The 13957-nt window shown below is 33.1% G+C and overlaps 1 protein-coding gene across 1 annotated transcript; it reads left to right on the top strand.

The window, feature by feature from the left end:
• The first annotated feature begins 6556 nt into the window (after nt 1-6556).
• Nucleotides 6557-10677, top strand: LOC18099137 (probable protein phosphatase 2C 46). The gene is made up of 5 exons (XM_006382984.3): nt 6557-6922; nt 7391-7799; nt 8019-8386; nt 9325-9561; nt 10026-10677. The coding sequence occupies exons 2-5, from the start codon at nt 7481-7483 to the stop codon at nt 10293-10295; spliced, it is 1194 nt and encodes a 397-aa protein (XP_006383046.1). The 5' UTR covers nt 6557-6922; nt 7391-7480; the 3' UTR covers nt 10296-10677.
• The last annotated feature ends 3280 nt before the right edge of the window (nt 10678-13957 follow it).

Genomic DNA, 13957 nt, shown 5'->3' with positions numbered 1-13957 from the left:
ACCCCGTCAACACAACCAGACAGCCAGTGAAGCCGGTTCTGATACCAAATGTAACAGCCTGGCTTAACCTGCCATATATTATCCGCTTTGGCCCACGGGCCTCACGACTTTGTTCTTGGTAGCCACGCATGGCCCCAAAACACATCTAACAAGTTAGTAACCAGCACTACTAATAAGATCAGCTGCCAACTCCTCACCCGCCGATGTGGGATATTACTCATGTAAACATGTATTATGTGGAGAATAGTTTTTTTTAATGATCTTGAAAGTTATGTCATAGTAAAAATTATGCAAATAACAATGGAAAATCAATGAAAACATTGTCACAATAAAAGTTTAGAAAGCTCATTATTTAAAGACGTGAAGATTTGTGGGACACATAGAGATTTTGTTTGGAGACATGAAGATTTTATTGAAGACAAGTAGATTTCATTTTAAGATATGAAGATTCTTGTTGAAGAAACAAAGATTTCAGTGAAGATATGAAGATAAACAACTTTATGAAGAAAAACTTATGGAGATTACTTAGAGAGACAATATTGATTTGTTTATTAAAAAGTTTAAAATATTTTCTTAAATAAATAGAGATACAATCCTTGAAACCTATCTAATCTTGGACAAGACATCCTAGGATACATCAACCTCTTTTTTTTTGTTCAAGTTGTATTTATTTCCTTATAAACTGTTGGAGATAACCCTTGATAATTAATCATTTTATCTCTTTTTTTAGGGCATGAAAGTTCTTGGTATCATTCTTGTTGTCGTTGTGAAAAAAACAAATTTGTTGGAGTTCCTTGTATCCATGCTGAACCTTAAAATAAATGGATCTCATATGAATTTTTTTCCTTGATAGAAGTCAATACTTCAATATACATGGTGGTCAGAGATATGGTTATGAGCTCAATGAGCATCAGTCGATCACAAATTGATTGTTTAGTATTATTTTTTGATGCCTTAGGGCTACTAGAGATCAATAGTGCTTGGGAGACTCTACTCTCTATTTTTATAAACAAGGGTATTCTTGCCTAGTCACACTTTCTTCTTCTACTTGAATATGACTTTTCATATCCTGTTTCAATTTGAGAAAAGTTTGGTTAGGAAAAATGTACAATTATTCCCATAAGAAATAATTTTAAACTCCACTAATTAAGGAATCAGTGGCAATAGGTTTGAGAGACTTTTCATATTAAGCATTTCCTTAATAAAACCTTAAAGATATTATTTGGTTCTCTCATCTTCTAATTGTGTGAAAGTGAAGAGCTTAATTGTACTTTTTTTAACTAGTATGCTTGTACTAAAATGGGAGATGAGTTTGGCAGTGAGATCATGAAAGTTAATTATGGTGTTAGGCTATAGACTATGGTAACATACCCAAGAAAATCCACATAATGTTGTTAGAAAGATTTTACATGTAATGTTGACATCTTTTGCTACAAGCTCTGGGATGCTTCTACATTTTATATGCGTTCTCTAGAGTTGTAAGTCCGTTGTAGTTATATAAATTTACCTTTATAGACACACAATTTTTAGAGAGATGAGTGTATAGCACTATACGAAAAAATAAAGATTTTCTCAGTTGGTGAGGGCAATGTTCATTCTTAAGAGCTTGTAAAGTTATAGATCTCATATCATACCAGGATCACTTAGTGGTGTGTGTAATGGAATAGGTGTTGTGTCACCTGTCGAGGAGGGATGTAAAGCTATTATTATGTAGCTAGATTGACTTTAGTGAGCACTTTCATTTTAAGGAAGATTTGATGAGGAATTAGAGTAGCTAGTGTACTTGTGATAGAGAGATCGTTTACTCTCATGTCATGGAGTTTCTAAGTCATTATTTATGGAAAGAACTTTTGGTGAGGTGTGAAATGAAAATAAACTAGCTTTTGTTTAGTTTTTCACATAAAGCATTATTGATGAAGTCATAAAAACTTTTGGATTTGGAATTCCCACAACTATGTCTTGGGTTGAAGTACTTAGGTTTGAACATGGGCTTTATCTCTAAGCTTGGTATTCCTTGTAAAACAAGTCCTATTGAAACATGAAACTATCTGATGCTTAAATCAGTGAATTATAAGAGAGATGATAAGTGTAACCAAGAGATCGAGAACTTAAGAGAGTGGCTATTATGATGATTATGTGTTCACTTATGTCATGCATGATTTTTTTAAATAAAGTCGTGTGTTTATCTAATGATCTGAGATATTTATACATCTCAGTCACATAATGTTATCTTACAGAAAAATAAAGATTTTCTCACTTGGTGGGGGCAATGTTCATTCTTAAGAGCTTGTAAAGTTATAGATCTCATATCATACCAGGATCACTTAGTGGTGTGTGTAATGGAATAGGTGTTGTGTCACCTGTCGAGGAGGGATGCAAAGCTATTATTATGTAGCTAGAATGACTTTAGTGAGCACTTTCATTTAAAGAAAGATTTGATGAAGAATTAGAGTAACTAGTGTACTTGTGTGATAGAGAGATCGTTTACTCTCATGTCATGGAGTTTCTAAGTCATTATTTATGGAAAGAACTTTTGGTGAGGTGTGAAATGAGAATAAATTAGCTTTTGTTTAGTTTTTCACATAAAACATTATTGATGAAGTCACAAAAACTTCAGATTTGATTTGGAATTCCCACAATTATGTCTTGGGTTGAAGTATTTAGGTTTGAACAAACTTGGTTTTCCTTATAAAACAAATCCTATTGAAACATGGAACTATCTGATGCTTAAATCAGTGAATTTTAAGAGGGATGACAAGTATAACAAAGAGATCGAGAGCTTAAAAGAGTGGCTATTATGATGATTATGTATTCATTTATGTTATGCGTGATATTCTTGAATAAACTCGTGTGTTTATCTAATGATCTGAGATATTTATACATCTTAATCACATGATCTTACCTCATAGAGAGTAAAATAATGTTGAAAAAAATATTTTTTTTCCCTTGTAACCTGAAAAAATAAGTTGTTGTGACATTGGTAGGTAAGGTTAGCATTAGCAGGTAATTGGCGAAAAAGCTCGGTGCTCTCCGAGGAATCAAGATGGTGTTAGAGTCATTGGCAAGAAAGTAAACATCTTTTGAGAAAACAAGTTTGCGGGAGAAATATTAGTGAAAAATGTAGTGTCACACTGATAATTCAAGCGCAAGTATAAGAGAGTACATAATCATCTTAACTTTCTTGTAAATAATAATTCTATCACTTAATTTTCTGAGAATTTACACGGGATTTCAATCCTATGATGGCCAGGAAGAGAGCAATTTACCGAGGGCCTGAAAATAGGGGCCGGACAGGCTGGGCAAATAGCCACCGTACCGTTTGTGCTGCCCCAAGCAAGCAGGCTATCCGCTTCTTTTTTTATACTACACCTATGGCAGACCCCCACCTCGCTGCGGTCACTATCACCTCTACTTCAGCCATTTTAATGCACACCATAAAGCGGTAACCTCGAAATCATAATTTATTATGTTTATGTTAACAATCTTTTAATCCATGTTGCACCTTTTTGTCAACTTTGCCATCATTATCTAAATGATCCTCATTTATGTAAGATTTTGTTAATCAAGCAGCTAATGCTCGATGAATAGTACGCCTACCCTTATTTTAAAAAAATCTTTTTTTTCTTTTGTTTTTTCTTGATAATCATGTCATTAAATTAATAAGTTGGTAGTTTTTTTTTTACTTTTTTTTTGTTACTAGTTTTTTTAACTTTATTTACTATCTTAATTAATTTTATTAAAATCAATAATCAAATTATTATTAAGAATCTTGTATTTTTCAGAATACTTGCACCGCCTTCACATCATTAAAAAATCAACCTACAACAGCGTAATATCACAAATCATCCATCAATTATCAACACTAATCCATATCAAAAATGTTTTTATACAAGTTTTTTTATTCTATGACGTAAAGAAAATATTGATCTACAAGAAAAATAATGTAAAATTAATTAAAATACATGCAAGCTGATCCAAATATTCACGATCAAACAAAAATTAACCTCTGTTTTTATACTTGTGAATCGAGGTATTTTGTGCTGAATCGGAATACAAAAAACTTCCAAGAGGTGTAAACCATAATTTCAGCGCATGCTTTGACAAGAGAAAGAAAAGAAAAAACAAAAAAAGAGGAAAAGAAAAGCATATACAAGACTTTGAGCATGTGGGTCAATCAGATTTTGGCTAAACTAATTCATAAAACGTCTGCCACTTGCTTGAGAACATGCATAGACACGTGTGTCTTCGACCCTCGAAATTGGACACGTAAGCATGCATGTCATATTGAAATTGGATAGAGTAAAAAATTGGAGGAGCGAATAATCAAACTACACGCAAGATATTGAATTTCTCGAATTTTCTTCTTTTTATGTTGACTAATGGTTTTTTGGGACTTTTTTTTTTTGTACTAAAAACCAATCTCTCTCTAATTATGTCTAAAATATGCTTGGATTCGATGCATTTAGAGAATTAACTTCAATAGGGCAGATGCTTAAAAAAGGATTTATTCCCTCTTTTATATTTTACGAGTTTTAGAGTCCTTATCTAAGAAAATTGAATATTTTCGTTATGTTAAAGGAATTTATGAGACGAGGGACTATATTTTAAAATCATTTAGAAAATACTTAGTTTTTATTTATGTGCTAATTAATTTAAAAAGAAAAGATAATTTCTTTTAGAATTTATTAAACGGGAGATGAGATGGCGGAAATACTTAGAAATGATTTTTTTCTTGGTATACTGTAGATATTTTTTTAGATTAACATGGATGTTCAGACCAGTTTGCGCGCATTCGATTAATTCTACAGGTCTTGAAGTTAACGACCATGTAAATCTACAGTGATCTGAGATTTGTGGGACTCGAACTGTATTTACAACGTAAATTTAGATGCATTGTTGAAGTGTCTACTTGTAATTAGCTATGAAAAGATATGGAAAAATCTTGGCATTGCTTGTGCGCTGAAAATTGCCAAAATGTTTATGTTCACAACTCGAAGTACGGAGGTTCGATCCAAAACTTATGTGTTGGGAAGTCAACAAGAGTGTGAATCCATACAGCAGAAAATGGCGATTCAAGATTTTCTCGTTTTTCTGATGGAAAAAGAGATTTTTGTTTTTAGCTATCCATCCACCGTGGTCAATGCAATTGTCCCGAAGAAATTCGTTGGAAAAAAATTATGTGCTCGCTCGCACGTAATCAATTTAGTTTTTTTTTTTTTTTCTCTTTTGGTTTGTAATTTGTAAATGAAGTAAACTTGTGTTATTCTCCCTTGCCTTCTCCTCGAGAATTAATTGATCTTGTAATTTCTTACTTCTTTTCTAGGACAGTAGAATGATTTGGATTTCTAAACAATTTCAGGTAATCAAGAATCCTTTTTTTTTAAAAAAAATGAAAGATTAATTTAGGTAGTGTTTGGAATGCTGAAATACTTCAAATTAATTTTTTTTTACTGTTTGGATGTATTAATATAAAAAATTAAATTTAAAAAATAAATAATATATTTTTAAATAAAAAATACTTTAAAAAAACAACTATAATCTCCTTAAGAAACACAATCTTGACATCAAAGGGACTTGACGATGAAAATCAAAATTCATGAGTTCAAAATTTTCACAATCACTCTGTATAGGTGCATAGAAGGAATCGATACTATCCAATATGAACCTTTTTCTTCTTTTAAATTTTTTGTTGTATGTGCATTCTTAAAGTAGTTTTTATGTGATAGGAAGTGCATTTTTTTCTTTTGATTTTTTTTAATGTTTTAAAAGAGTTTTTTTTTAAATAGTTTTTTAAAAAATTAATTGTTTTAGTGTTTTCAGATCGTTTTAATGTATTAATGTTAAAAATAAATTTTAAAAAATAAAAAATATTATTTCAATATATTTTCAAACAAAAATCTTTAAAAAATAACCGTTATAACAATATCAAACAGGTTATTACCGGTGAAGCACAATTTAATCCATGATAGCTCCAATTTTTTTATATTCATAGTGCAGCAATAAGAAATTACATTTGTGTGTAACCTAAAATTTTACAAAACAATATATTATTTTAAATTTCATAACAAATAATAGTACAAAATAAATAATAAATGATTCAATTTTTTAGAAATACGCAGATTCTTGTCCTAATAAAACATAAGAAAAAAAAATCTTTTGTACCAGAAAAACAAGGAACACAAGAAAAATAATCGGTTTCTAATTTCTGCCAAATATAAAAATAAAAAACACCACGTATAATTCATTAGTGATTAATAAAGGGAACATTTGTTTTTTGGAATTCAGCCCACTTCTTAAAATTTTGATTTTTTTATTAATTTTTATATCTTCGATTATTTATTATTTTATATCTTTCGATTATTTTAGTATATTAATATTAAAAATAAAATTTTAAAAACAAAAAATCATTATTTTAATACAATTAAAAAAAATACTTAAAAAAAAAACAATCCGGAAAACGATTTCAAACAATATCAAACGAAATTGTCTTTCTATTTTTCTTTTGTTATATATGTGGAGCCCATGGTTGCCAGATGCATTGCTGGCTTTTATAGCCATCAATTTGTTCTGTTTTCTTTTATAGGGAGGCTTTTGTCTACTTCAGAAGAACAAAGCGAAGTTTTTTTCTCCACTTCTTTCAAATTCAATCTTCGCACGCGGAAATTGAAAGAGCAAAAGGAAAAAAAAACCCACCTTTCTATCACCGCTTCTTTCAATTATCTCGCAAAAAGAACCGAAAAGATTGAAACTTTAGTGTTTTCAGTGAAAAAAAACAGACAGCCTTCTTGTTTGTTTTTATTGTTTTGATGGATCTTTAGATCTAACCCACATGTATTGTTTTGTTTACATTAGATCTCCATCCTTTCATCTTGTTTAATTCAGTAGGTGACCAGAAACTGTATTGAGAGAGCTAATTTTTACTGTGAGTTTTGTATTATTATTGCTATTTTATCACCTATTTTTATGTATGTTTCGTACTTCATGTAAATGGTACTTGTTTTACTTCAATCTTTTTTCTTTGTTGAGTTCTTGAAAGTTGCTTCTTTTTTTTTTTTTTTGTCTATGCAGCCAAATCTTTGAAAAGGTTCAACTTTGATGTATGGAATGTCGAGTTAGATTTGACCCTTTTGATTTTTTTTGGCTGAACTTCATGTTTTTGTTCTTATGTGGTTTTTTGGGCAGTATTAGAATAAGTGTCGAGGTTGTTTGGTATTTAAGAACAGATGGACAAGGGGTTTTGATTTCAGACCTTGTTGCAAAATTTAGGATGGAAGTTGAATTCGTTTTATAATTGTTTTGATTGGATTCAATTACAGTGTTGGTTTTGCTTATGTATGCTTCCAAGTTTTGGCCTTCTTATAGTCTGTGACATGAATTGTTTGGTGTGCAGGAGGGCGACTGGTGAGATTTATTGGAGGTAGTGTTATTGCATCCAATTTGGATGTGGAGGAATTGGAGGCTGGCCCTGGTGAGATGAGGGATGTTATCAAGGTTGATAAACTTTTTGAGGGCCTGCTGGCTGCCATCCTCGGACCGTTACGTTCACACAGGTTCGGAAGCAGCTGGCCGGCAAGATGGGCTACTTTGGTACAAAGACACCGGACAGCATATGAATGGTGAATTCTCTATGGCTGTTGTGCAGGCCAATAATTTACTTGAGGATCAAAGTCAGATTGAGTCAGGTCCGTTGAGCACTCTTGATTCTGGTCCTTATGGCACGTTTGTGGGAATATATGATGGTCATGGTGGGCCGGAGACATCACGTTATGTCAATGATCATCTCTTCCAGCATCTAAAGAGTAAGAAACCTAATCCTTGTGAGCTTGGCATGGGATCGGTCTTGAGTATATAAACTGGATTGTCTTTTGGTTCGATCTGTTATTTTGGAATTTCATTTGATGCCTTAAGTTCAACATAAGCCCTGTAATCATTCAGTGGATGATAGTATTCATGTTTCAATTGGGTGGTTTAAGGTTGGGATTCTTATCTTCTTTCTGGTGATGGGCTTAATCTTGCAGGATTCACCTCTGAACAACAATCCATGTCTGTGGATGTGATTCGGAAAGCATACCAAGCAACTGAAGAGGGATTTCTTTCTCTTGTCACCAAGCAGTGGCCTATGAAACCTCAAATTGCAGCTGTTGGATCTTGCTGTCTAGTGGCCGTGATTTGTGGCGGTATCCTCTACATTGCCAACCTTGGTGATTCCCGAGCTGTCCTTGGGAGGCTTGTCAAGGCAACTGGAGAGGTTCTTGCCATCCAGCTGTCATCAGAGCATAATGTGGCAATAGAATCTGTCAGACAGGAGATGCATTCTTTGCATCCTGATGATTCACAAATTGTGGTTTTGAAGCATAACGTATGGCGTGTGAAGGGCTTGATACAGGTAAATTTGTTGCATGGGTATTGTTGTAGATGTTTTAAATGGCTAGCCTTTATACTTTACTACTTTGTTGGTATCTTGTGTTATCGTAAAATTCAAAGCAAGAATTAGATGCATGAATGCTATGAAGCATTGGAAATAGATTGAACTTGTTGTGTATGCCCTTCTTGTTAAATGTGGTTGCATCAAATGACTTTTTTGGGCTTTAGAATTCTAAGGTACACAAGGTTATGGAATTTATGTTCCCTTGTTTAGAATTCATGGTGCCTGGTCGCATTTATGATAAATGGATGGAATACTTGCCTGCATTTGGAGCAAGTCAAATTATGCTGTAGAATTATCTGACAAGTGTTATCTGGGTGCTGATGGATCTGTAAGAGGTTCATGTTTTGCCTAATAATCTTGGGGAGATGTAGATTTTGGTTTTTGCTGTCTTTTTTACCCTTCTACAGTAAATTGCTAAGCTAACATGAGGTGGATTGAAGCCATCTTAGCATGGCTGCAAAAGAACGGAGGCTTTGGGTGGGATGGAGTTCTATGTTTATCATTGATTCCACATGATGGAAGATATAAAAAATCGCATGCTTTAGAATTTAGGTTCTGAACAGGTGGAAAGCTTTCAGACATGGTAGTGCCTTGATGCAATAACAAATCAGATTGATTGATGGTACTTGTAGAAAACACAACATTGAAGTAGTTTCTCTATAATGAGGACATTGATTTCCAAGTAAATATTTAGGGTTCCATGAATGTTGGTCCTAACTTGGAATGAAGTAAAATAAATATATACCATGTTGACCATACTGAAAAAATAAAGACTTTTGCCAATGTCTGTCAATTGCAATCATAGTTTTGTGTTTTCACAATGGCTATGAAGTACTATAATTCAGTTTCTAATGTGGATCTTAACGTGGTATCATATTGTGACTAATATACCGCAGATTTCTAGATCTATTGGCGATGTATATCTAAAGAAGGCTGAATTCAACAGAGCGCCGCTGTATGCAAAGTTCCGTCTTCGTGAACCTTTTAAGAGGCCTATTTTAAGCTCTGAACCTTCAATTTCTGTGCATGAACTTCAACCTCATGATCAGTTTCTGATATTTGCTTCTGATGGGCTGTGGGAGCACCTTAGCAATCAAGAAGCAGTTGATATAGTTCAAAATCATCCCCGCAATGTAAGAATTTATTCAAGCATAAACTGGAGATTAACAAATGCTGCCTAGAAATGAATTTTCTTTCCTTTTTATCTGCCAAAAAAGATTGTGGAATTTATTTTGTTGTCCTTTGCTTACCGCATTTCCATGTGAACCAATATACATGCTTCTCGCCTGAATTTATTTTGTCCTTAATTGCATCAATCTTTTCTTTTAACTAGTGTGCGGGAGAAATTTTTTTGCACATGCATTTCAATTGATGTACTTTAATTTTTAGGAGTTTTGGCACGAATTATGCATCAGCTTGCTATTGCACACTCTCTGCCTCCTTTATTGTAGAATTTTGAAATTGGCATGCGACTTGAGGGGCAAGCATTTCATTGTTGGAATTGAATGATTTCTGACGACAGCAGTCATATTAAGTGCTATGTAAGGAAATCTCAAGGCAAAAATTGTAATCCAGTGGTCGCCTAATCTATGTACAGGGAATTGCTCGAAGGCTCATAAAAGCTGCATTGCAAGAAGCTGCTAAGAAAAGAGAAATGAGATACTCGGACTTGAAGAAAATTGACCGTGGTGTCCGTCGGCATTTCCATGATGACATCACAGTAGCAGTTGTATTTCTTGATGCAAATCTTGTGAGCAGAGCTAGCACAGTCAAAGGGCCTTCTGTCTCTGTCAGGGGAGGTGGGATTCACCTACCTGCAAAAACCCTAGTCCCCTGTGCCACTCCAATGGAGATTAATAGCACTTAAAGAAAGCTGGCACATAATACTGTTATACCATGGGCTGAACCTTCTCGGAACTTCCATGATGGCATCTGCTGCGATTTTCAAGAGATGGAGTGAAGAGGAGGTGATATCCTTAAATTAATTTTTTAATGTACAATGTAACATCTTAACTGGGGACATGTATTTTGTTTCGTTTCTGAGCACACGAGCTGAAAGAAGAGGAAAGAATTGGGGAAATCGAGGTGCAAAGTTGACATGGAAGGTTCCTTCTTGAGGACAAACTTCTTGATGCATTCAATGTACCCTCTTTCCCGCTCTTCATCTTGGAGCCTTTGTTGTTTCTGTAAATTATGTGAAACAGATGCCCCAAAGCATATGTACCTGCGTTTTGCATGTTCTGCTTCCATTGACATTGTGAGCAGTAGCCGACTCTTGTATTCTGTGACTTGGGAAACTGTTAGGCTCTATCCTGACACGCATTTAGCCCATCAATCATTGAATTCGCCCCCGGCACTCCCTTCCTTTTTCTTTGTAAATACCTGGGAATTATGGAACTGAAGGCTGGCAAAATCATGTGTCTGAGAACGGAGAAGCATGGAGAGGGGCAGGTGAGTGCATTTAATCCAGAAATTAATGACATCAATAATGACTCCTCCATGGCCAAATCTACAGAATGCCCTAAAAAAACAAAACTGGAATCGACCCCCCTTGTTGCAGTGAAGGTTCTCCGTCCACTTGGATGGTTAGTTGTCAGACAAATGAATGAATCAGGCATCAGATTCCGTTCCAACTCCGAAGAGAAGTCAGCACCATGAACCGGTAGGATCTGGTCATGACAATCGTGCGGGATCATAATAAAATAACGGCTGTGATTGCTGTGTTTCGTGAATGCATTAAAAAACCCACAATAAATCTATACAATATATTTTTTCATAGGTTTGTAAAATATATATTTGATGGGTTAATTCATATAAACAATATATTATAACAATTAAAAGGGTCATCAATTATGAAAATGAACTTAAAATATAAAAACTATTCAAAAATTAATTTTACAAGTCTTGTTTGAGGCGGATGGATCTAATACCGAGATATTCTACAATCATGTTTAAAAAAAAAGGAAGAAAAAGAAAAAGGGAAAGCAGAGGATGAAGAAAATGATTTTCCAACTTACTTCATGGGATGTGGTGGCAAACAGTGACCAGAAAGGTGCTTCTCCTTAAATTAATATACCCCTGCAAATGCATGGCATTTACCAAACTGCGACGGAGACCAGACCTTCACACTGTCCGGCCACTGGCAGTGGTTCTCCACTTGCGAACTTTAATAGCAGCAGACAAACTTATTTACTGCTTGCCCTATTGGGCTGTTTTATTTAATTATTATTATTCAACAGCCAAAGCAGATTCACATTAATCTAGAAGAGACCCTACACCATCACTAAATTGTCCCTTCGTTTCACTTTCAAGTGGCACAATTCTCAATACATCTATAGCCCCACCCCCACACCCATTATTCTCTCTTGTCGAACTGTTCCGCCATTTTCTGCCTGCCAGACTAATATTTGGTGGCTTTTTTTTTTCTTTCAAAGTAGCACAGTAATAAAATAACACTGTTTAAAATTTAATTAGAAAAATAGGATGGTTTAGTGAGTTATAGATAATATTTTTCTAAGATAATCATGACCCGCAATTATCATGATATCTATAATTTTAAAGTCACAAGTGAGATAGATTAAGGGTATGAATGATACGTTGCTTCTGATAAATTTTGATTTTTTTTCTTTTATTTTTATGTTTTTAGATTGTGATATGATATTAAAAATATATTTTAAAAAAATATATGATTTTGATGTATTTTTAAATAAAAAATACTTTGAAATGCAACATTTACCATACTCTCAAATAGGCCCTACGAGTGTATTTGTTTTCGCGTTTAAAGAGCGCTTTTAAAAATTTAAAAATTTGTTTACTTCAAATTATTTTTTTTATAATTTTGGATCATCTCGATGTACTGATGTCAAAAATAAATTTTTTTAAAAATATTATTTTAACGTATTTTCAAACAAAAAGCTTTTTGAAAAACAATCAATACCATAATACCAAATACTACATGTCACATGTGGGAGGGTGGCGAATGCGGAGTCGGGGGTCAAGGAGTAACCATCTAGTTGTTTGATTCAGGGTTACTAGGAGATCCGAGTATACTGGTCTTATAAAAAATTATAAGGGTAAGAGACTGATTGTGGCTAGAAAATGTATTAGCCCTAGCACATCTTACTTAAGGTAAGCTGCATTGTATGGTCTAAATATGGTTTAAAGGTTTTGATAAGTTCCTAACCAATTATCTATCTATGACTCATAATAAAAATTTACTCCCATAAATAAATCTATCCATGGTTTACCTATTCTGGAAGGCAAAAGAATTCTCTACAACTTATATATTGTTGTTAAAAACAATTCTGAAAATTTTCTAGTCACCTCTTGGTATTTAAATATCAGTCTATATACCAGGATGTTGACCATTAATTTTCATGAATTAATTTTTTTTAGAATTATTGAAATATAGGTCAAATTCTTAATGAATTTTACAAATTTATTGTAAATTCCCAAAAAAAAATGTAAAGAAAAATCAACACAGGTATTTTCTAAAACCATGCTAAAAAATATTTTTCTTTATCTTTTTTTATAAATACAAATGTGTTTTTTTATCAGAATTGGGCCGTATGCAACAAGCAAAAATCATTCTTTGATTTTTAAAAGAATTTTTTTAGGACCATGTTTGGTAAAACCATATTTTTGTTTAAAATAAAATTGTCTAAACAGGTTTAAGGACGTGTTTGCCAAACACACCTTGAAGCCAAAATCATTTTTATTAAAACAGTAGCAAACCAAACAAATCCTTAAGTATTTGACACAATTTTAACCTGATCGGGTCAACCTGAAAACACTAGTTCAACCATGAATTGAATAAAAAACTAAGGTTTAACCCAAAAACGAAACCAAAATAAACCATTAACCAAAAATGGATCAAAACTAAAATAAAACACAAAAAACACAATTTTTTCTAACAAAAAAGATCAAAAACCAAGAAAAACGAAGATCATGAAAAACAATAAAGAACATTTAAATTCAAACCCAACAACGTAAACATCAAACTAGACCAAATTTCAAGCAATAAAAGGCAATGTTTTATTCGCAATCAAGCATATATCAAAAATCAAGTATCTATTTGCTTCGACTCGTACTCAAACATCATAATTTTTGTTAAAAATAGGTTTCGGTTCAAAACCTAAACCTTGAGATTAAAACCCATAAAAACACGCTATTGATGCATGAAAACTCTAGATTATTTACTAATGATAATATACAAACTTGCAGAAACCAAAATCAAATCAAAATGAGATATAAAACTAGCACTCAAGACAATGTTCTTCGGATGAACATGAAAAACATGATCCCAGGTTACCCAGAAAACCCAGCATACACTGTCAAACAAAAAAAAAACATTTTAGACCTCCAAAATAAGCTCTCTTAGCCCCAATAAACCATATTAACATAAACAAACATGTTTGAATAAAAAACACTAACAAATAACCCTAAATCATTAAGAACATGTATAAAATTTTAACTCAAAACCGCGGTTCTATTATCAGCCAACAATAACATCAAAACTCAATCTAAAAC

Source organism: Populus trichocarpa, chromosome 5 (assembly GCF_000002775.5).
Source record: "Populus trichocarpa isolate Nisqually-1 chromosome 5, P.trichocarpa_v4.1, whole genome shotgun sequence".
Classification (NCBI taxonomy): Eukaryota; Viridiplantae; Streptophyta; class Magnoliopsida; order Malpighiales; family Salicaceae; genus Populus; species Populus trichocarpa.
The sequence above is the reverse complement of the archived record's forward strand: the minus strand, read 5'-3'. Positions and strand labels throughout refer to the sequence as shown.